At 37.3% G+C, this 24,294-nt stretch overlaps 3 protein-coding genes and 1 long non-coding RNA gene across 13 annotated transcripts in view; 3 read left to right on the top strand and 1 right to left on the bottom strand.

The window, feature by feature from the left end:
- Nucleotides 1-3,046, top strand: part of LOC143902221 (UBA-like domain-containing protein 2) — a 30,148-nt gene extending 27,102 nt beyond the window's left edge. For all 7 annotated transcript variants that reach the window (XM_077414941.1, XM_077414937.1, XM_077414944.1 and 4 more), the window contains one exon: nucleotides 370-3,046. In XM_077414941.1, the coding sequence (XP_077271067.1) occupies nucleotides 370-533 (164 nt within the window). In that variant the 3' untranslated portion in view covers nucleotides 534-3,046. The remainder of the gene's footprint in view (nucleotides 1-369) is intronic.
- Nucleotides 2,563-12,977, bottom strand: Fab1 (1-phosphatidylinositol 3-phosphate 5-kinase fab1). Of its 2 annotated transcripts, XM_077414922.1 has the most exons (18): nucleotides 12,798-12,977; nucleotides 12,393-12,709; nucleotides 12,138-12,314; nucleotides 11,775-12,020; nucleotides 10,711-11,156; nucleotides 10,287-10,492; nucleotides 10,016-10,205; nucleotides 9,685-9,922; nucleotides 9,400-9,606; nucleotides 9,094-9,308; nucleotides 8,681-9,023; nucleotides 8,236-8,596; nucleotides 7,866-8,136; nucleotides 5,177-7,766; nucleotides 4,525-5,084; nucleotides 4,002-4,334; nucleotides 3,772-3,933; nucleotides 2,563-3,693 (listed from the first exon to the last, which is right to left on the bottom strand). In XM_077414922.1, exons 5-18 carry the CDS (start codon nucleotides 10,823-10,825, stop codon nucleotides 3,488-3,490), a joined length of 5,997 nt encoding a protein of 1,998 aa, XP_077271048.1. In that variant the 5' UTR covers nucleotides 10,826-11,156; nucleotides 11,775-12,020; nucleotides 12,138-12,314; nucleotides 12,393-12,709; nucleotides 12,798-12,977; the 3' UTR covers nucleotides 2,563-3,487. The 2 variants fall into 2 exon arrangements, with proteins under 2 accessions (XP_077271048.1, XP_077271049.1); XM_077414923.1 differs by lacking the exons at nucleotides 9,400-9,606; nucleotides 9,685-9,922; nucleotides 10,016-10,205; ... (4 more) ...; nucleotides 12,393-12,709; nucleotides 12,798-12,977 and having other exon boundaries at nucleotides 9,128-9,300.
- Nucleotides 12,978-13,305: 328 nt separating this feature from the next.
- LOC143902228 (uncharacterized) lies at nucleotides 13,306-17,772 on the top strand. The gene is made up of 6 exons (XR_013258303.1): nucleotides 13,306-13,403; nucleotides 13,834-13,911; nucleotides 15,989-16,074; nucleotides 16,284-16,334; nucleotides 17,377-17,478; nucleotides 17,633-17,772. It is a non-coding gene; the product is annotated as an uncharacterized LOC143902228 (long non-coding RNA).
- LOC143902217 (uncharacterized) overlaps nucleotides 17,751-24,294 on the top strand; it is a 23,795-nt gene continuing 17,251 nt past the window's right edge. The window contains exons 1-4 of one of the 3 annotated variants that reach the window (XM_077414931.1): nucleotides 17,751-17,886; nucleotides 18,022-18,149; nucleotides 18,479-18,890; nucleotides 19,161-19,211. The gene's annotated coding sequence lies outside the window, so the exon portion shown is untranslated. Of the gene's footprint in view, nucleotides 17,887-18,021; nucleotides 18,150-18,409; nucleotides 18,891-19,160; nucleotides 19,212-24,294 lie in introns of those variants that run through there. The other 2 variants (XM_077414929.1, XM_077414932.1) reach the window with 2 other exon arrangements.

Below are 24,294 nucleotides of genomic sequence, written 5' to 3'. Positions count from 1 at the left end.
ATAATTTTATACTCGCTGCATATTTGAGCGTTATTTTCCATATGTGTTTTCCATTAGTACTACTGCTCAATTTTTCAAATGTTTTTCGTTTTACACGGCGTATCAAATTATAGATTAAAATATTATGATACAATTTGGTTTAAAGGGGGGCTTTGCACTGGCTTGTTTTCGATTACGTAGCATTTTTTATTTACGGATTTTGACAATATTTCTTCCGAAAATGTCAGCGGTAAAATATCGCTAAAATATTAAGATAAACTAATATTATATTTATACGTTATGTAATTAACAGAAAAGTGCTCAATCATCACAGACCCGTCGTAAAGCGATTTATGACATTCAGAGATCGTTTTGCTGAACGTGTTGCAGGAATGTCGCCGAGCCAGAATGGATTTCAGGTGAATTCGACACCGATGGCGAGCATCGTGCAGCATCACGCCGCCGGCGGCCGGTGTAGCGCATCCGGCAACACGACACAGCAACAGACGCAATCCCAACAGACACAATTCGGCCTGGGCGAGCCGCAGAGATAAAAATGACTGTGCTAATTGGCGATGCGCGAGCACGAGACGTCACGTAGATGCGCGCGATAACGTTTCCGGAGAACAAAATAGTGCGCTCTAAGCAAGGGAAGAGTGAGAAAGAGAGGGAACGGGAAGTGAAAAAACGTATGTACGGAAAAGAAGAGAACTCCCCCTGTCTTCTGAGAAAGAGCGTGTTCTTCCCGGGAAAAGAATGAGGAAAGATTCGCGAAATTCGCGAACAAGATCGCAGCAACTACACGAGATACCTTCTACAGATTGGAACTGGATTGCTATTGAATCGTTACGTTATTCACGCATAATAAGCGACGTACATATTGTGTTACGTGCGTACGCGCGAATAAGTTCCGAGTATTGATTTCCCCGATGATGCCTGAGAGAGAGAGTTGTAACACGTATTTCGATTTCCTTCTCGGCTTCCTCGAGACATAGAATAGGGTCGAGTAGTCCGCTATATGTATATGTATATATGTATGGCCGGTACGAAACGCGAGAGAGGAAGAAGAGATGAAAATCCATATCGAAGAGCCTCCTTCGTATTTTTTCTCTGACATGTCGGGACCATCTCGTAGGTCCAAAACGGTCGAGGACATCGACAATCCTGGAATGATCGCACTGTGAGAACGGCTCCTTCACTCCAATCTGACTTCCTTATCTCCTTAGATGCTATAGACACGTGACTGTTTCTCAGATTCACCGTACATCACCGTTAGACTAGAGAGGGTGAATTTCCGCTAATCACTTCCACACCACAGTACAAAAGAATTGCGAGGTACAGCTTCGTCGGTTACTTGAAAATTTTTACTTTATCGCACCTTTTCGCGGAAAATGACAGGAAAATGTACGTATCTTCAATGTAGGTTGAAAGACGAAATCGCTACTGCACAATGATTCGCAGACATTAGTTTAATCACGGAACTCGAGTGTTTTATTACGATCCTTTCGCTGTTGTCTTAAAATAGTGATTCTTACGGCACACGCGTTACTTGTGCGACGCGTGCCGTTTCCATAAACGATATTTCGATGATATAAATATAACGAGGCTAAGTATAATAAACGAAACTCTTGTAAAAATTTGTAAAAAGAGTATCCCGAGTTATGTAACACGTTTGTTTTACATAATAAATAACTATGTAAAAAGTAAGTAAAATAAAATCAAGGAAGATCTCGCGAGTGATAAGAGTATAATAGTCTGAAGGATTGATTTAGGTGAACAGAGTATGCCCGGTGAATACGAGCAGTGAGGAATTCTTGAATTTGATTATTTCGGCTACTCGCGAATATAACTAGAGATTACTGCCTGGTTTTACGCAGCACTAGACTTCACGATGTTCACAAAAGAATGCTCTTGTATGGCAGCTGGCAATACTGATTCTGATATAGTATATCAATATCCGAATATATGGAACTTGTATCTTTCATTATATTTCTCGTAACATACATTGTCGATTATTCATACTATAGATACATATTTGTTTCCATTAAGACTCTATTTATTCGATGTAGCAGCGAATTTAGTTCTTCACAGCTTTTTAGAAGCCCGTTTGAGGTTCCCATTCCTTTGCTGCAACTTTATTGAATTATGACGTAGGAAGTGAAAAATCGTGTAAATTTTTTTTCTTACACTATATATCGAAATAAATTAGTTCTTTTGTATGCCAATATTCGCGTTAAATATTGTAGATTGATAAAAATATACCGAAAAAATGCTTCTTTTTCTTTTTTGCTTCTTCATAGAAGAAGCTTTGTTATTATTTTGCATGCATTAGTATGCATGCAACATGATAATGTCTTTTTCAACGAAAATGAACATATAACTTTATGAAGATGTGTAGGTAATTTACCTAGAAAAGACCGTCTTTAATCTATTTTATCAATCATATAATGTCAAATGTGCATGTAAAAGGACTAATCTATTTCTACAATATAGAAAAAGTATTTGTATGATTTCTTGCTGTTAATGTTACAATTCAATACGTGGTAGTGCGGTGATAGGATCCTTAACGTAAAACAACTAACAGAGAATTCTTTATTCTTTATTCTTTATAATCTCTCGATATATATCAGACAGCAAAATGTCTTTACAGACACGCAATACGGTGTATTCGATCCTTTTATTTGTAGTTATATAATAGTCTCGATCATAATAAAAAATTTTTAGGTTCAAGCTTAATTCGATAATTTAACTTTCATGCAATAGCATCCAGGCGTCGTATAACTTTGTTAATGGGTTTATGTAAATAATAGTAGATATTTAGTCGTAAGAAAAAAAAAGTGCTTTGTGAACGTACGAGATATTTTTTCCAATAAGGTACACGCTTTAATATCTTCCTTACGTTTGTGTACTGTCTAGGCTGTATTCAAAGATGATATAAATTTATCGACGAAGAACGAGAATGTTTTACTATGTTGAAATTATGATTATTGTTTATTTGACTATTACAAAGACAGATAATGGTCGTGTACATAATTTTGAAAAATTAAATAAAATATTGATAACGGTACTTTTCCTCCTCTTCTTTCTTAGTCTTGGCGGTCTAGTTTTATTGGTACTTTGTACTTTGAGAAAGTTTGAGAACGAGCAGTTGCTTTTAAAGTATACTATAAAATGACTACTATGTACATTTGCTTAATGCATACGATGTAAGATATGTACATGTACACGTAATTTCTTAAGCAGCCGTAGAAGTTACTTCCGTACGAGAAGTTTAAAATACGTAATGTAGCAATTAATAAGTTACTTAAAAAACTGGTAACTATTAATATCACTTTCCAATGATATTTTTCGAGTATGTTATCACGGTATAAAATATACAAATACACGACGAACGTACACGACGCGCTCGTATTTTTGCCAGTGCGCGTAAAAAAATCTACATCGATTATATATTAAAATTGCCGTATGTAAAATCGCGCTCGTATTTTTAGCCTTTTGTAAGTTGTATTTACTGCGGTGATATCTCAACGCTCTTTCCTAGACTCGACCATCTGTCTGGCACCGGCAGGAAGTAGCGATGCATCGCAGCTATAAACCTAGCGCGGTATTCCTCCGGCGATATTATGGTCGGCAATTTACCTTGGCCACCCAGTATACCGGATTTCTTCACCATTGTTTCCAGCTTTTTGTCCCACGTGAACGTCCTTATGTAATCTACGTGAATTGCGAGAGATAACGAGTGAGATCGATGTCAGTCGACGAAAAGACAATAATATACGTAGTCATTCTTACCTATTATACCGAGTACGAGTTCGTCGGAGCTCGGTTCCAAGCCTACTAACAACGAATAGTCCATTACCGAGTTATCGGCTAAGAACTTGGTGTCTTGTTCGATGGCTCGATTTAATACTGCCTTGGAATGGGATCGTATATACAGAGGAGAGTCACAGCTCACTGAAATGCGAATGCTATCGTTAATTTTACGAATAATACTTATTCACAGATACTTAGAGAATACATACTGTTTAACAAATTCTCATCCAGCAAGACCAGTTCACCCTCGTGGCACGTGTCGTCCGGATTCACCAGCCGATTCCGCACGGATCCCTTCAGGTCGAATTTGTCAGTAATGATTCGATTATAAAAGAGATTCTCCATCACTAACACGCTGGTACGAAGCGCTGCGTTGGTCGTATTGTTTTTGAACGACACTCTGTACACACCGACTATCTTGCCTAGCAATGTCGGTTGCTTAGTTTGCTGACACCTTTCCATGTAGGCGAAATAGTTGGGCGCAAAATCGAGGAAGATCTGCATGTCAAGTCGAGACATCTCTTTTATGATGAATCTATCATCTGCAAAAAAAATTATCTCGATAATGTGCTGTAATCGATGTGCGATGTGCGAATGTGCGATTAAAGATCAAAGACTTTTTTTGTAGAATGCATATTTCTCTTTTATCTTATTGTGCAGATTAATTATAGTGAATGTAAGTTTAATGCGGTTTGTAGGATAGATAGTTAAATGAAGCATACGACATCGTACCTCTGCTCTTGCAGAAAGCACTGCCGCTCTTTCCGCCTCTCGCCGTCCACTGCACGGTCCGACTTAGGCTCCTCGTGAAACCGTCCTCGCCGCAGGGTAGAACATTCTCCCTCAGCGTGGCGAACTGCGCGGCAAAGTATATCCTGCAGAAGAAATTGGTCGTGGCATCGTTGAACTGCACCTCGATATAATTCTGCTGCTTGGTCGCTTTCTTATCGTCGTCGACGTCAGGAGCAACGGCGCCACCACCACCGCTCGTTTCCGCGCTTGACACATTCTTGTCGGATTCAATGGGACTGCTGGCTGGATTGGGACTGTTGCCTCGGAAGAACGACAGCACGGACGGCCGCTTGAACTCGCCCGATTGCGCCAGGGAACTGTCGAGGGAACTGTCCCTACCTTCGGGAAACTTACGTTTGCTTAACGGACTGGGATTTAATTCTGGTCCTTTCGCTGTACGTAAGAGCTCCTGCAACGCGTGTTTGTAGTCGTGCGAGTCCAGGGCGTACGCAATTATGGACGAGAGCTCGGATTCGTAGACCACTATGGGTACCACGGATCTGCAAAAGAAGTGTGAATTTTATATACATTTATTTCACAGTGTCCACCACCGTACAGCGGAATATCACAAGATTGAGATCATGCGACATACCCGAGAGGCAGCAGGTAGTGCTCTAAAGGCCCCAAGGGATTCGATATTGTATGGTTGACGGAAACGGACGGTAGCAATTGCGACAGGATCGTCTTCTTCTTCTTCTTCTTATCCTGAGCGTCGTCGGAGGATAGCGGGAGAACGTCGGAATGCGATTTCTGATGCATCTTCGGCGAGCCTGGAACGGTGACAACATCGTCGGGATTACCGGCCGGTTCCAGAGGCTCATTGTCAGAATTCTCGATCAGCTCGGACGCTTGGACGTCACTCTGCGCCACCGCGATCGCGTCGATAGCGTTGTAATCAGCCGACATGGGACTCAGGTCCTCGACCTGCGACTCCGACGCGGTGTCCTCAGTTATGTATCCGTCGGTCTCGACTATGCTGTTGCTGCCGACCGTCATGGATCGTTCGGTGAATCGACGCGGCCGTTCGTCCTTCTTCTTGACCGACATCTCCGACAATTTGTTATTCCACGCGAATACAGCCTCCGCGATGAGCCGTTTGAGTATCACAATGCCATCCTCGATTCTGAACATCAGCCCTTGCACTTGTCTCTCAGACGTCTTACCTTCCAGCTTCTTGTTTTCCAGTGTTGGTGACGTTAGCTTTAGTTGGATTTCTTCAATCTTGTTCTTGAAGTACTGCTGATCCTTAGCCAGTTGCTGCTTGGCGAGGTTCAGGACTTCCAAGTCCGTCTGCAGACTCGTCAGCTTTTCTCGTATCGCCGTGAATACCTCGTCGCCCTTCAACGTCACGCTCTTCATCTCCTCGATCACGTTCGCGTGCTGCTTCGGATCGTAGATGATGTTGATTAACGGCGGCGGCAGGGAGATCTCCCACTGCGAGATCTTGGTGAACTTAAACACAGCCAGCATGTTCTTGCGCGTGAAATATTGATAGTGATCGTGGTGCAGGGAATGCTGACACGCGTCCATACCGCGTTTCGTGTAGACACCACCGTAGAAACGTAGCTCGAGATACTTGGCGAACGACAGGCACCACGTGTCGCCTGACATCGGCACCACCGGCGACACGCTCTTACACTTGACGCATTTGCTCCACATCAGGATCTGATCGGTGTCCTCCTGCACGAACGGCTCGCAGCTCATCTCGCTCAGGGTGATGTGCACACAGCCGCCGTCGTGCGCGAAGCGCCTAACGTGCTGAGCGATTTGCGCGCGGCAATCTTGCGCCGGACACCTGTATTCCATCGTCAAGCAATAACGTTCCAGAAAGCGGCCGAGTGCGATGTCGTTCTGGCCGTACATCGTCATGTTTACAACCCAGGGATTCACGCAGAACGCCGGGGTGTCGTTGCCGGTGTGCGAGAAGCTGCAGAACAGAACGGACAGGCGTTGGTGGCTGCTGGGATCCAAACAATCCGGCCAGGAAGGCATCTGCTGCTCGCCGCTCTCAAATGACGCCGGTGATTGCTGCATTCTGTCCAGCAATACGTTATGCGTCGGATGAATTCTGTTGCCACACGCGCGGAAATTCGCCAGAAGGCTCTGCACCTCGCGACCGTCGACGTCTGTGGTCAGACGAGCCTGGACGAACGGATGCTGCGGCTTCAGCTTGATGTTCATCCAGTCGCGATTATCAAACTGCTCGCTCACAGTCACGCTGTTCGTCCGAGTCTCCTTGACCTTGTCGAGAAATTGCGCCGAGTAATAGATATCGCGCGGGAAGAAGCTTCTCAGCACGCAATTCCTCCCGATTTCGGTCTCCAGATAAGGTATTGAAAATTTTAAATACGGCGACACGCTCAGCACCGTGTCCTCGAGCGCCTTCTTAAACTTGTTGAACAGTGGAAAATCAGCGACGCACACGCTCAGACGTTGACCACTCGGACTCGTACGATTGAACACATCCTCGTCATCCTCGTTTAGATATTGGTGCAACGGATCACTCCGATCGCTTATGGACTCCCCGTAGATACGCTTCTCTTCGGAGGATATTCTGTCTTTCAATTTCGCCTTGTCGACAAGTTCGTCGGTCTTTCGCTCGACGTACGTCTCTTTGTTAGCGAATAATTCCATGGAGTTATCACATACTTCCGTAACATCGGAATCAAGGCCCGAGGTATTTACTACCAAGTCCTTAGATTTATCATCGTTATGTGGAACTGTGTCGTTTTCGCCAGATATTTGCGCGGTATTCTTCGAATCGTGCAGAGATGGTTTTAATTTTGCTTTAAATAACTTTAAGGTGTCATAGGGGTCTTCTGATAACATCGACGATACTTCTTTTAGAGAATTTGCATTTAAAATATTCTCAGAGTCATTTTCATTCGCGTGTGTTTCTTCATCGATAACGCAGCTTTCGAGTTTCTCGGTCTCCTCGCCATTCGAAGAATCCTTTTGAGACGTTTCATCCAGAAATGAATTGTCCTTAGGTGACGGCGGTTTAGCGAATTCATCCATGAGGAATGACTTTTCAAGACGCCACGAGTAAGCCGCGAATATCATCATCGATGAGACGTTTTTCACCTTCTTTAATTCGAATTGTGATCCGCCTCGCAATACAATCGTCGCGCCTAAATGCGGATTTGCACAGCCTTCGAAATACATCAGTGTCTTGACACCTCCTGAAAGACAGAGACAAAAGAAAATAGAATTAAAGTTATGAAATGTGTATAATAATATACCTACATATATTTTATACACATATATATGATTATACTTACTTCGCTCATCTGGAAAATTTCTTAAATAAAATTTCTTGCACGTGCCAAGCATATATCTTGCGCTTATGTGCGCGTCTATAGTGTTAACAATACTAGCGCCTGTGCATCGCGCGACTCTCTTCAGTACACTAAGTTTCACATTTAGCACCAATGTCACACCGCATTCCCTTAGTCTATCCTGAGCTAATCTGGCTACGGATCGATGTACCAATACTACATCCGGACCCAGAGCGGTGATTCTCGCCACTGTGTGCCCCAGATACTCACTCTCCTAGAAATTTATTGAAAAATTAAAATATTACAGCGTTATCTTTAAAAAAAAATAATATAAAGATTAAATAAGTAAAGATAGTAAAAGTTTATAATGTACCTGCATCATTACAGGCTCTAGGCTTATCAGTTTGCCCTCTACACGCTGATACATCAGTCCGCATTGCAACAATAAGATTTTCGGATGAGCGATCATGGCGTTCATACCGCGATGAGCGATATTCTTGCTACAAATTATGCCAGATACGATCTCGCAGTCATCTCTGCTATCACCGGGACATTTCTTGAATTGTACGTACTGTCGAATATCTAAATTATCTGCGTCATGATTCAGATCCGGCCTAACTTGATCGATTATCTGATGCGCGATAGACAGAATCGTATTCGACCATGTTTGCGACAAGCCTTCTTTGCTAAGAAGTTGTTTAATGAGAGAATCTTCATGCGCTTTGTACGCAGATCTGTAAAGTATAAGCAAATGTCATTTACACTTTCCTATCCTACTACTATTATAATTAACTGCGAAATATCGAAAAAAAACTTACGTTAAACACTCGTACGCGCTTAATTCGCCAAAGGCTGTTCTCAGATTAGTCGCTCTGTGCCAACCGTTTTTCTCCTTGAATTCGTGCACTTGAAGCGTGTCGCTTAAAAGGTCGTCGCATATCTTGAAATTGCAGTCATGCGATTTAAGATTAATTTCCTTCTGCTCGATTATTCCGTCGCTACTATCGACGGAAATCGCGGTTAAATCCTCCGAGGTAGGTCTCTTTAACGTGACAGTGGATGCCTCCAGATTTAAATCTAAATAAAAGCTCGAACTAGACGACGGCAAACGACCAAAGGTTTGCGAGTGCGAGCTCATCGGTCTAGTTTCGCTTTCAGAATCTGTAAGCAAATCGAACATTGTTGAGCATTTGCTTGTCTCGTCGTCGAAAATCTCAATTTGTCGTATTACCCGTAGCCGAGTCATGTTGAGGAATAGTTTTTACCCAGGCTGGCTCTTGCGCATCGCATGTCGTCCGCTTTTCCGTTAATAGATCTATGTTTTGCAAAGAGGATAACGGTACCGGTCTAAATACGGTCGCCGAATCGCTGAATATGTAATCAGGGACAACTGATTCAATGAAACCCGCTTCTAGTAATGCTTGGCCTATCGCAGTCGCCTGCACACTAAAACAAAAAAAAAACGTAAGTCACAATCTTAACTCCAATTAACGTGATTAGAAATAGCAATCTAATTTTGCCGGATTGAGGCATGTACCGAGTGGCCGCTTTATTCTGAACTATCATCCAATTCACTAATTCGTTTGCCAAAAAACAATTGTAATAGCTCTTCAATCGAATTCTGTGCGTCTGCAATTGAATAGCCTGACTAGAGCGGAACAATTCTTCCCAGATCATCCTTAAAGAAGCCGAATTTTGTAACACAAGTGAGCGTTCCTGCGATGTTAAATAGCTGCCGCTCGATCTGTAAAACACACACATGTAAGTCATAAAAAAATATATATAGATAGATAGGCATATGTATGTAGATTAATTCTCGTACGGTCCAGTCGCGTAATTTTCTTCCATGTATCCTACGCTCGGCTTCCGACATATCGACGTTTCGTCGCCCATGGTTTCGTTAGCGTGTTTCCGTGCTAATAGCGGTGAATCATTTCCGTACTTCACTTGAAGATCCTCCTGCAGGGCTTTCAAATCCGCCGATAAGTCGCTCCTCATGTCCGACGATTGCAAGTAGGAAAGAACTACTTTACAGCAATATGTACAAACTCTAAGATTTCCTGAAAAACACGTGAAAAAAAACAAATAATGTAAAGAATTACACACATACATACACACGCGCGTGCATTCCGATAAATATATATTTATAATACCGGTGCATCCCATGATTTTCCCCGGTATTTGATCGGAGCAGCACTTGGCGCAGAAAATTTGCCCGCACACGCGACAGTGATGCTTTCGTCGAAACGTCGTAAATCTTTCGCCGCACTCGTAACACTGTTTGCTCACGCTATCCGGCATCCAGAAGCTTCTTAAGTGAGAATCCTTATACGAACGTAGATTCTGCGACAGTACGAATAATTTTCATTGTAAAAAATCTCGTGCAAAGCACTCGTGCAATGTGAGGGTATCTTTGAAACTTACATTACTTTTTAACGCTACAATATTGCTGATGCGCTTTAGAACGTTTGGCAAGCTACGGCCCTCGTTAGTATCTAATGGGAAATTTATTATACTGCTACTATCGTCGTCCGGGGTTTGTTCCGTGCTCTCAGACTGCTTCCAGGACTCTGAGTCTGAAGAGCTGCGCTCGTCGTTGTTGGAAGACACCGTGGAATCGTTAGCGCTATCTGAACATTGATCGCAACAATCAGAAATTATTTACTGGGTATAGGAGATGACTATTATTTTGTCATTATGACATCGGCTTATCAAGCCTTAAGAAATCACCGCAATAAAATTGCAATATTTTATTACAATAACGTACATTAATATCTGTTTAATATGGTAATAACGCGCCAATAAACTATGCACGTATACGTAGGATACATAACGTATGGATACTAACTCCTGGTGAAGCTGAAGAACTTGGAGAAGAGCGACGCTACGACAGGTTGGCTCTCCTCGGGGCTCAACGGAGCGAACTCCGTGAGCTTCGACGGTGAATTCATGTTCCTGTTCATTCTCACTGATACTATCTCTTCGCGCGCATCTTGGAGCCAAGCGAAGCCACGACAATCAAGAGCGCACGTCTCTCCCGATCATTACCGTTCCACCATCGGCATGCTATCGGGCACTATCCCCGATCCCGATCCTGCCGAACAGATGCGACGCACGGAAACAGCCGGGATCCGGGACCACCGGGACAGCAGGGAGTTCTGACAGCGATGACAACCGATCAGATGATCGCGATCGTAGCGACCACTGGCACCGACACTCGGGAAGGGAATCCGTTGACGAATGTTCCCAATGGGTAATGTGCTTTGGGTGATGACTTCCTGAGTCCCAGTTGCGCTGGCAATACGACAAACATAATAAAAATATGCGACGCCATCCAACACGTTCAAAAAATCATATCTCTGATTAATATTAAATGTCGAGACGTTTTCAAAATAATACGATTGAATTTTTTTTTTACTACAATAATTTTTCTCAAACTCCATATGAGCATGGTATGTCGGTGATAAGGATATTTGAGAAATAAAATTTATCTTCGTTTTGATCGGAAAAGAATTTATGGAAATTAACTTTAAATTTTATTTCGTTCCAATTTTTAATATTATGAGATCATTGGAATTGTATAATTTTAATAAATATAAAGAAAACGAAGTAAACTTATTAAATTGCAAAATTGTTTTAATTCATTAAAGTCAATTCTTGAATTGTTAAGATTATGTAATTCTCCTCCTCTCAGACAAAACTATTAGAGAAACAGTTAAATAATAAAGGATTAATTTGTACAAATACAGTTTTTATCATGCAATATAAATTTTTTATTCTTCAGTTATATATTAGACGATTAGACAAAGGATCCTGTAAGCCTAAAAAGTACTTAATTAATCTTATTGAAAAAATAATGATTAAATTTATGAATATCTTATTAAATTTTATTAAAAAACAAATTAAAAATACCTTGGTAAAATTTATTATCAATAAATATTGAGGCATAACGGTGGCGTGTAGCAGCAAATATTATTGGTTTTGATATATTTTAGGCTTCCGTATTTTTTAAATGCTTTAACACATCTGTCATGTTTGAGTAAATTTTATATCTCTTCGGTACACAATCTCTTCTTCAGAATTTGATTCACACGCAATAATGTTCATCCCCAAATACTTAGTTGGAGTGGTCGTAAAAGATATCTGCGTTGCCACATTCTATAATTTAAATATGATCCAAAGATTAATTAAATAGATAAAAAAAATATACATATATATATAGATAAAGTAAAAGTTGACAAATAAATTTATCTTAACATCAAGAGATGCTTGTACCTCTTCTCTTCCTTCTTTCTTTTCTCTTTACTTTTTAAACGCTTCAACACAGATGTTAGGTTTAAAAGTTTTATATCCCTTCGGCGTAATTTCTTCTTCAGACTTTGATTTTCGTGTATTAATTCTCGTTCCCGAATACTCGGTTGAAGTCGTCGCGGAGATATCTGCATCTACATTCTAATTTAAATACGATATAAAAGTTATTGAACGGATAAAAAAAATTAAGATAAAGTAAACGTCAACGAATAAATTTACCTTGACATCGGGAGATGCTTGTACTCCTTCTTCCTTCTTTCTTTCCTTTTCCAGCGGTGTACGTGCGTGACAAGTCCTCTGTATCTATAATCTCTGGAGACAAAGACGACGAAGTACTTTCATTCCTAAAGACAGATGTACTGTCTGTATTTTCTACTGTCGAGTTATCTGGACTGGTGATATCCACAGATTGTGGAGAAATGCTTGGAATTGCATTTTTGTTTAATATAAGCTTATTGTTACTGATCCGACGATATTCCTTCACTGTTGGTATAACACGCAGCCATTCCTTCAACATATCTTCCGATCTTGGAAAGCTATAATTAAGTATATAAAATACAGAATTAATAAATCTGACAGAAACTATCGGAGGTTACGTTTGCACATTTCGGAAAATTTGATTACCTAAAAAATGATATGTCCTTTTCCGTTGTCCATTTGTCCTTGCAAATGCAGCAGCATTTCACCATTGTATAACTGTTATTAATTGGAAAACAAATTTTAATAAAATTAAAACTTTCAACGAGAGAGAAACTTCTCTCCCGTGTTATTTGTTTTGATTCTAGGGATCTGTTTTTTTTTTCTATTGTTGAATTGGCTACAGTTGAGCATGCTACACCAGCGCAGTGAAGTGAAAAAAATATAAAAGGCCTAGTTTTTACGTAAACTTCTTGCACGGCCCATCCTTCCTCTTTTTTTCTCCAACGGGAAAAAGAAAAGAGGAAAGATGAACCGCGCAAGAGGTTCGCTGAAAAAAAATAGGCCTATTATTAGACACTCTCGTTTAAATTTCGCGCTTTTATCAATACAGCAATTTACTTAGCGGATGCGCGCGAGTATCGATACTATCGAGGCGATGAGTCTCGACTCTCGAGTCTCGAGCGCCACCGACCAGTCCGACCACCGGCCGGCTTCCGCCTTCACGTTCTCACGTTTACGTCATTCACCGTCTCTCCCGTTTGAACCGGCAAGGCGATCACATCTCACACATTTCGGATCTCTGTAATACAAGTAAGTCCCTAATTCATTGTGCTCCCCCATTCGTAACACATATGTATCGATCAAACTGCATATTCATCGCGAGAATTAGGGCCGGTATCACACAGTCTCCGATTAAAGGCCATTAAACGTGATTCACCGATTAAACTCACTCTTCGTCTCTTTCTAGGGGGATAGTTATAGCGTTTTTCTTGGCTGCACTATTGCCCACTAGTGCAACACTAGTGCAACATTAATGCAACGCTATTGGGTAGTGCAGGGCAGTGCAGGGCGATAATAGTGCAGCCAAGAAAAAACGCTATTAGAAAGAGATGCAGAGTGAGTTTAATCGGAGAATCACCGTCAATCGAAGACTGTGATACCGGCCCTTACATTTTATAATACAATTGTTATAATATTTTCATTTGAAGACGCTCTTCAAGTTCAAATTGTTTCATTTCAGGCGAGAAAGGACGCTGACGCGAGCTCAAGAAGCGCTCCAAGCTCCAAGTATACGCGGTAGTCGCGCGTTCATCAAAATGTAAGTATTCGGTACGTACGTTAATTTTGTATATTAATGATATGTAATAGAGCGCGCCGCGCGAAAAAAAAAGATCGTCGCGTCGCGTTATTCAATTTCGTCTCGATAGTCGGATCGGAGCGATCGGAGCAGCCAACCAAGCGTGCCGTTCTGCTGTGCGTGATACTGTTTTACGTCGCGAGATATATTTCGCACTGATTATTATATACGACGGTGTCACACATATCGAAAGGACATACATAGCTCTGTGTTAACCATCGGACTATTTGTCTACGCGACGGATTGATTCCCGCGCCATATTTGCACGATTCGTGAATGCGCCGCGCCGAGATGCTTCGGTTGTTCGTCGCGCGCGATAGTGCGATAGACGCTTCGCGTGGTTTATCTGAGATATCAGGTCGGTGCGAGGAGATACTATGGCTGCGTTCGGGGAACGCGCTATTATCGCTATCGCATCATTCTATCTTTATCGCTCATCCGGTGTAAAACAAGGATAGAATAAGCAAATAGCGCTCCTCGAATCCAACCTAGATTAACGTCTCATCACGATTTTTTTAATGGTCGCGGTGATCATCTTTTTCAAAGAATAATATCCGAACTCGAACGCGGTACGCGGTACGCGTGAATTCGGTCTTTAACCGACTTTTACCTAACAGTATATTTTGATAGATCATGGCATACTTTCTTTGTAAACTTTTTGAATTTTTGCAATATCTTCAAAATTGAAGAAAATATAGTACACGAAAATGTGCGTGACGTCATAATGTTGTTGCGAAATCTTTTGAAGTTGCCGTCATCAAAGAAACTTTAGAAAGCTATAACTTTCTCAAATTTGGGTTTTTTTTTTTAATTCAAAAAGTACTAAAAATCGGCTTAGATTCTCTACATTAATTATGGATACCGCTTAATAACAAAATTTTACTTGAGAACCCAATTAGAGGTTCCGTGCACAAACGGAGTTTAGTGCACGATGCGTCGACCATTTTAATTGCATTTGCATCTTGCGGTAAATTCTCTATCCGAGAAGGAAATATGTGAGCCATAAATAAGACGAAGAAGAATACATACACACATACATACATATACGTACATGCATGCACGTAATATATATATTTGGACGATTTGCTCGGTTTATTGTATGTAATATACACTTAATTAACCGCTCAAAATTTTATTGAAGGTAACGATTAATAAAAATAATTAGCGTAGAAAATTTATTATTACTATATATTGTATCATTTACTACTACAATTAAATTTGCTATTATGTATGTCAAACAAATTGAATGTTCATCGAGTTATAATATTATCATATTAAGAATTGCATAATTTTTAAAACATGAGCTTTTTTATAAATAATGTCAGTAATCTTTTGACATTTTTTACCAGTTAATTTTTGAGAATATTTATAACAAGATTTTTTCATCGACTTTAAAATGGAAAGCTTATGATTGTGTATCAACAAAAATGACAATTAAAAAGGACTTGAATAAATTTATATTTAAATATACCTATATCTAATACTACAAATACTTTTGAACGTCTGAAAAACATGAACACATAATTTTCTTGCAATATTAAAACATTACGATAGAATCGTAATAAATCGATATCAAAACGTGTACTTAATCGAAATTTACGTAAATAGAACAGGGAAAACTTAATAAATATATTTCTTAATGTCACTGTTCAAATATGATTACTTCAAATGCTTCGCTATATAAAATACACAGATAATTACGCGCGAAAAAACTTCACAAACGCGCGCCGTTATCGAAGAAACCGCCGCGCTATATCACTTGCGCAGCAACATTTGAACAAGCAGGTATAGTGTTATCGAGACGCTCCGCATACCGTCACGTACGTTACTTCTTATCGATTTCTTCTCACTGATAGTTTGCGAGAGAGCGTCGGTTCCTTCGATGATTAAACTTTTACGATTAACGTTTTGCACATGTATCGAGACAACAGTAGTTTGTCAAAGTAGATACTTCACGCGAATTTTTATTAGAATTAAGTGAGAACCGCAATGTAACGATGAAGAATTATAAATTACTATATCATTTGCTTTTTTGTAGGAGGAGGATCAGAGGAGAGATTGAGAAGAGGGTTCAGGATCAGACCTCCCAGGAGAGGCATCCAGCCCCGGCGGAGCAACCTTGGGGTATCATTTCTTAAATAAAATTAATATAGTTTTTTCTCATTTATTCTAATCATTTTATTTCGATAATTTAGGAATTCGAAAAGTAGATAATATTAGTATCAGTAAATATCTCATTGAGAGATGAATTAAATGAATGTAAGAATTATCTTTTGTAATGTTGATTATGTTGAGCGCCTTTTTAATTTGAATCTTCTGTTTGTATGTTACAGTATCATCGTAGCATCGTAGCTAAATGATTCCGCCTGTTGCGCATCGGGTCGGTGAGTCAGACATTTTTTTATTTAAGGCAGAGATGGGCATTATTCACTAATTTTTTATTTAAATAACAAAAAATTAAAGAATAAATTTTTATTCGTTATTCTCTTATCCATTGAATGATAAATAAAAATTTATTCGTTATTTTTTTATTCATTGAATAACGAATAAATTTTTATTCGTTATTCTTTTCTCCATTTTGAATAACGAATAAAAATTTATAATGTATAATTTATATTGTATAATTTACTATTACAATTAAATTTACAATAAAATTTACGCGATAAAACTTCACAAACGCCCGCCGTTATCGAAGAAAACGCCGCGCTATCACTGACGCAGCAACATTCGAACGAGTAGGTATAGTGTTACGAGACGCTCCGCATATACCGTCACGTACGTTACTTCCCATCGATTTCTTCTCACTAATAGTTCGCGAGAGAGTAGTAAATTATACAATGTATTCATTCTGTCTTTATTATTCATTAATTGCCAAAAAGAATAGAACGACGTCACAAGTGAGAATTATTTCAATTTTGATGTAAATGGAAAGCACCTAATATGTATAATGTATTTCCGACAGGTAACCACATATGTTCCTTATTTTTGTTCTATCACTTTCTTTAACACTTATTTATTAAAAAAAGAATTAGTTGTGTCGATGTTGAGAGAAAAATCAATTATTGATTATTCAAAAGGCAAATTATCGATTGTCGTTATTTCGATTAATCGAGAAACATTGCCCATCTTACACTGCTCTGTCCTGTGATTTGTGTAATTTTGCGTACAAATAAAATTTATAATGTGTGATTTAACTTTTTAGGCACTCATACGATCAATAGAGTACTAGTGGAGATGTAAGTATTATTTATAGTATTTATACAAATCTATTTTTCCTAATCTTTTTGTTGTTTTCTTGAGTACATGAACAAACTGTAAATCCTAGCTTAAAAATGTGGTATTGTATTTGGTTAAGTGTCAAGAAACCTAAACACAGAGTTGACGTCACGTTAAACACTAAATAAATAAAAATGTATTTTGTTACAGAGATTGATAAATTTGTATTCCATTATTACATCTTAGGACTCAATATGAATGATGAGGAAGAGTTCCTACCTCGGTTCCTACTTACAGAAGATAAAGATCGTGTAAGTTTTTCTTCATTTTTACTACTTATTTTTACTACATATTATTAAATATTATTTAGGTTAATTTTAATTAACACAGTACACAGTACTATTATTACAAGAAAAGTTTATATATTCGTGGATGGTAACATGCTTTGAATTGTTTATGTTTTAAGAACAAGTACGAGAAGAATTAAAACATATGAGTTTTAAGGATTTACAGAAATTAAAGGAGAAATTAGGTACCAAGGTATACAATGAGACGATATTTGGAAAGAAAATTACAAAAAAACTGAGAAAATAGAGTTTAAACGGGAAAATAAGAATAGGCCACGAGAGATTTCTGCTAAAAAGCCAGTTCCCAGATATAAAGAGTTAACTCGAGTCAAAAAAGTTGTATCTCGGGATCCTAGATTTGATAGTTTATGTGGTACGTTTGATGAAAAGGCCTTCAGACATTCTTATGCATTTATTAACAAGTTACGGGAAAAACAAAACTTTACAAAAAGAATTGAAAGAAACGACAGATCTAAAAGCTATAAAGAAAATAAAATATTTTATTCAGAGGCTTGAAAATCAGTTAAGGGCGGAAAAGAAAAGGAAAGAGAAAGCACACAGAAAAGAAGCGGCAAGAAAAGGAAGAGCTACTAGAATCTGTTAAACGAGGAGAGAAGCCTGTCTTCAAGAAGAAATGTGAGTTTAGCTTATCGTTAACATAATACTGATTGATATTATATATTCTTTTAAGTTAAAACATTCACACACAATATATATCTATATATTATTTAATATTATATTAAAATAAGTATAGTTTACAATAACTCTTTAAAACGTTAAAACTTTTACACGTTAAAAACGGGTCCTTATTTTAATTCTATTAATATTATTATTAATAGAATTAAAATAAAGACCCATTTTAAAGTTTTAACGTTATAAAGTTTATAAGAAAAGAAAATAGAGGCCTACGTTATCTTTTTCTTTATACAATTTACAATTATAAACTTGATTTTATATTATACCAGCTTTTATATCGCGCATTAAAGTACTTTATTTTTTCTCATGGGTACGATCTTGGCGAGGTGGGAAGGCCCAGTACCCAGTACGAGGATTTTACCCAAGCAAAACTCTTGTTCTGCCCTCGTCCGCCGATTTAATTTAATAAACAAACCGCAGACGGCTTGTCGCGTTTATTTCGGGAGTGCCGTTCAAGTAATCGGACTAAAGGACTTTTTTAAACGGGAGTGCCGTACAGTATCGCGCGAGAAAGACTTTTATTGAAATTAGTCCGCGTGCGATTGTTATATTATTATCCGTGAGTGTTTCTCGCGAGTGTCCTGTACGGTGAGGCTAGGAGGAGGAGGAGGAGAGACCTGACGTCCTGAAAGGAGGAGGAGGTCCGAGAGAGACATCGGGCACCGGCGGAGCAACCTTGAGGTAACCATCATCTCTTATCTGCATGAAATTAATAGGTTTTACCCATTTATTCGGACTGTTTTATTTTGATAAAAATAATTAGAAAAAAAGAAATTATTGAAAACTTTATAAAAATTTATTTTTGTAAATTTTTTTTCCGGAAAATAGATAATTATATCAGTGAATCTAATTGAAAGGCGAATTAGATGCGCGTAAAATTATGTGTATCTTTTGAAACATTAATCATTTTCAGCGCCTCTTTAATTTATATCTTTCGTTTTTGTGTTACAGTATCATCGTAGCTACGTGGCCAAATTACTCCGCCCGTTGCGCATCGGAGCGGTGAGTGACGAATTTTTTTATAATAGTATGGAGTAACGGATTTGCGAGATTAATATTAGGTATATTTATGTATTGTTTCCATATAATATAGTACTATAGATAAATGCGACTTCTCACAGATCCGTTGCCCTAAAATGGATAGACTAGATCAGACTAGGCTGAATACTTAATCCTGGAGCATCATTATTTATCGATTTATTGTGCTTACGGGAGAATGCACCTGTAAGCACATACGTTATGTCGGTGCATTATTTATTAATACATCTAATGTTCTTTGTATCGCAGAATATGCCAGTCGCCTGAAATTTACAGGCAAATTATTTAAATTCGGCAAATATATATTTTATTATCAAGTATATAAAGATATTAGAGTTATGATCTTTCTTATACAATATTAAAATCAATTATTTAGATTTATTACATTAATTATATTTATCAAGTTTATTTTTAAAATTATTAATTAGTATTAATAAATTCCATGTGCATGCATTACAAATAAAAAAGACCAAAAGGTATTTTGATTCACATTGCATATTCCACATAAATCTTAATTATTGTACATACATATATAGATCACACTAAGAACTGTTAATCGTATTTATTTTTGTTGTATACATAATGCACCGATTTTATTCTAATCTTTTATAGTCTATCCATTGTATAGCTTGGCTTTGTATAAACAAAGCAAAATAAAATAACGTGAGATCTAGTGAATATTTTGTTGCGGGACAAAATCATTTTTTATGTAGAATTATCTCAAAGTTGATAGTTTTTATATCAATTTATTACATTAAAATACACAATATAATCGTAGATATGTATATATATTTTTGATGTCAATTAAATATAAATTTGATAACAATTTGGGTTATAACGAAATATTTATATAGATATGTATATAAGAATTTGTAAAGACAATTGTTACAACGTAAGAACTTGATAAATTCATTATATTGATTGCGATATTAATTATGTGGAGAAATTATTAGTCCCTTTGGATCTCACGTCATTTAGTCTGAATATCTTATTTGATATCTAAAGTGAGATTAAGTATTAAGGATTCGTGATTCGCGGTTCGGTTCGGTTTATACTAAACATTGTTTGTCCATTCATTGATAAATAATTGATTGATCGAGTTATCGATTAATTTTTTAATTTCTCGTGTTTCTACATTATATTAATGAAATCTAGATATTCGTGACTGGGGTTGTGAGATATAATCACGACGATTTTTATTAGAACGCGATTAAAACATAAAATTCTTTCATTTCTTGATGTCTGTTTTACTTTCTATTGCTGCTGTATAATTTTTGGACGAATAAATTAATTACGCGTATTATTGTGAAATTAAAAGCAAAATTAAGTTAAACTTTAAAGATTCTGTTAACGAGCTATTAATTTTACTAGTGAAGCAATGCTATACTAGCTCCGGGATCTCATAGTTAGAGCTGTGCTGTATATTACAGGATGTCCGAAGGGAAGTTGTTGAAACTAATCAGATATCATTTTCGAATGCAGTTATTGAAAAAACAAACATTGAAAAGAGTTAAGTTTTATTTATACTCATTAAAAACTGTAGACTTTCTTCTTTTCAACACAATTTTTGTTTTTTTAATAACTGCATTCGAAAATAACAGCTAATTAGTATCAGCAACTTTCTATGGCGAAAGTACCAGGTAGTATAAAATTATATTATCTTTTATAAAGCATGTTTGTTTATATTCTTTATTTCACAGCGTTTCTCTCAAGCTACATTAATTTTTTATTGTTTTCATATAAAAAAAAACTGTAAAACAAAAGAAAAGATTTTATATCTTATAATTCAATTTTTAAAAAACATTTTACATATTTTGTTAAATAAACATACCAGTAAATAACCATTTAGAGTTTTTAGAGCAGGAAACGAATCCATATAAACATGTACAGCTATTCCATTTTTTTAAAAGTAATTGTAGTCTATTTTTACAAGTTAGCTCCCACAGTTCCAAAACTTTGACCCAGGGTTTACTGTTATTTTTTAACCATTGTATATCATCTGCAGTAACATCGTCGTCTAATTCTACATCTGCAAATAGAATGTTAAAACAAAAATTTACTACTACACTGTACAAGAACTTAATATAAAAATGATACTTAAAAAAAGGAAAAAGAACAGTGAAATTATACTAGTAAAGAAATAAAAATGGATAGATATATAAAAGAAATATTATTTTTTAAATCAATATTTATATTACCTGAAGTAACAAGTTCTTCTACATGTGCATGTACTGTGACGACTTTTTTGACAAAATGCCACATTTCCGTAATTTCTTGCGTATACTGTAGTATCTTTGCACTAACATACTTCTTCCAGCAGAGGTTTCTCGACGATGTTTACCTCCACATGTGCTCCCTTCCATAAAGCCCAAAATAAAATAAATTTTTCCTGTACTGATTTGAGTTGTAATTATAAAGAATAACGGTATACACATAATTGACAATTACTTACTTTTATCTCAGATGGAAAAAGTTTAATAATTTTTTTGGTGAGAAATTCCACCCGTTCAGTTGGCATACTGTTGAAACAGAACAAAATAAACTATTAATTACCATAACAATTATAATTAACAGAAAAATCTGTTTGCAAAGCTTTCAAATACCAACAAACCGAGCATAAATATCTAAACTTACCGAGCATTAATATCGCTACTCAGTTCATTGTTAATTATTTCGTCCGCAAGCATTTTACGCATGTTATTATTAAGACATTTATTTGTACGAAAATGTCCCAATACCATTTTTCCAGAAGTTGACGATTGAAGTAAGATCGATAAATCCTGAAAGTAAAATTACAATTTTTATAGTAAATTCTTTTTTTATTGCTTTACAATTTACTTACGTATGCATTATTTTCCACATTTATAAAATTTGGCTATGTTTTGAACAACGCAGCAAGCATTAACAATGAGAGCTGAAATTGTTTATAACATCATAAAATTAATATTATTATTGGTATTACATTAGTAATTAAAATACTATTAAATGACACGCGCGTTCTCGTATTTCGTTACCGTTTACATTTCTTATGTCGTTCAATCTTATATTTCTTTCCTCTATGTCCAATTCGTCGTAATATATCTCAGGCTGCGGTATGTTATAAAATTTGGTACGTTAATATACGTTAATATACGTTAATATACGTTAATTATATAGTCGCAATCATTTTTTTAATTGATTAATATATATTCTATAACGTCTGTAATAAATTCTATCCACCTTTCTATATTTAATGATTGCTCTGTCAGACTTTTTAAATATCAAAGCAAGACAATAATATAGTAATAAGAATATGTTTGTGTCCTAATGGGTGCTTTAAAATATGCTACTTTTCTAAAAAGGTGTTTATGATTTTATCTCTATATTGCTGCATGTTATTGCGACGTGATTTCTCGACCGACTTCTCGTGAAAGATAAATCCTCTGTACCGGTTCGGCACAACAATCTGGTGGCAGCGGTGAGATTCGCCATTATGAGTTATCATGAGTTATGTCTCTCTCTCAGTGCATTTCAACTGTTTTCCAAGGAACTTGATGTTCCTCCATTCATTCTAAACTGTGTTGGGCAGTTTATTATGGTAATTATGATATTTATGATAATTATCAATAAACTATTATATTTATATACATATTATAATAGATGATTATACAAGTATATGTTATATGTGTATATCATCTCAATCATCAGAGAATTTATTATATATATTACTCGTATGTGTTATATATAAATTTAAATGGTAGGGAATTAATATTGTTTACAAAAGTAACTTTTTTTAACTATTTTTATTCAAAGAATTTATAAATATCAGGAGACATATAGTTTTGTGTTTCTATGTCCATATATTTTCCGTTATATTTATTTTAAAATATTCATTCCATAATGCAAATCTTATAATACTCGTCTCGGGTTTACAAATTAATTTAGATCTACATTATCGCGTTACAGCGCGGAGCACTCTTCGGATTTGACTTTGCTTAGGTGAATATATTATATCGTGAGTGTGTATCTCACGTGATTTGGGTGGGCATTTGACTGATCGATTTCCCGACTGTCTGATTGCCTGTTTCTTCATGGTTTATTTTCCACTTCGGCAATTGCACTTTGCTCGATCGGGTTGCAGCGTCAATGCAACCTCAGGTTTTTTGACAATCAGGTCGATTTCTAAATCGAGATCAATTATTTGTCAAGATATTGATTGCATCGGGCAACCTCATCGGACTGTTAGGAAATCAGGCCGATTATTAAATTGGAGTCAAGCTGATTTCCGAATTTTTTAAATGATTCCCTAATCGCGTGCGGCTTACAACAGCAGCGACAAGAATACTTGGTAGTTCGCTGTTGCCAGCGACAGCTTTAAATATAGGAGTTCTGGAAATTAAAGGATATTTGAATTTAATTGGATTGGTGAATTCAAATTTAAATTACTTTTATTCAGGGAGAATATATTGGATGGTAGGACTATTCTTACATCTTCTTGATGTATGAATCCATTGTTGTGCCGTTCTTCTTGGATCGCAGGGTCGGCACTGAATTCTTTTGGATCCGCCGGGAGAAAGGAGTAACACTTGGCCAGTTTATTGAGTGAACAATGTTTAATAAAGTTATTCTTTGAAATGATACAGATATCTTCTTACTTCACTGCCCTGACTTGCGGGCGTTCACAATATAATAGATTACGTTCGGTCGCGCGCGATTAGCCTTACGTTCTAGACTGCCCGCCGCTTCTCGGAAGGGCGGGCTTTTTATCTCTTCGCGTATTACTTTCGCGATGCTGACTTAGCTGTCAGCGCTTTTGCTTCCGGGTGAGCGACCTGGAAGCCGCTTGCGACACCCGGAATGCCACCTCAGGTGAGTTTGGCAATATTCGGGATGTGCGCTGACAGCTATGTGTCGCAATTCGGGCACGGCGACTTCCGCCTCACAACACCATATTGACAGATATGAATTCATACCATCATAATCATACCAATACCAAGTATTTCTCATAATTTTCCATTTCTCACTTTCAACAAAATTTATACGATTCGTTATATTTGTACAAACTATA

The sequence above is a fragment of the Temnothorax americanus genome, unplaced genomic scaffold, assembly GCF_048541705.1.
Source record: "Temnothorax americanus isolate GAGA-0224 unplaced genomic scaffold, ASM4854170v1 Scaffold39, whole genome shotgun sequence".
Lineage (NCBI taxonomy): Eukaryota > Metazoa > Arthropoda > Insecta > Hymenoptera > Formicidae > Temnothorax > Temnothorax americanus.
The sequence above is the reverse complement of the archived record's forward strand: the minus strand, read 5'-3'. Positions and strand labels throughout refer to the sequence as shown.

Excerpts from the sequence above, each read along its gene's own strand:
- Fab1 (XM_077414922.1), bottom strand. The coding sequence starts at position 10,825 with ATGAACAGGAACATGAATTCACCGTCGAAGCTCACGGAGTTCGCTCCG. Across the intron at positions 9,923-10,015 it reads GAAAATCATGGGATGCACCG|GAAATCTTAGAGTTTGTACA; the intron begins GTATTATAAATA and ends CGTGTTTTTCAG. Across the intron at positions 5,085-5,176 it reads CACTACCTGCTGCCTCTCGG|ATCCGTGGTACCCATAGTGG; the intron begins GTATGTCGCATG and ends CTTCTTTTGCAG.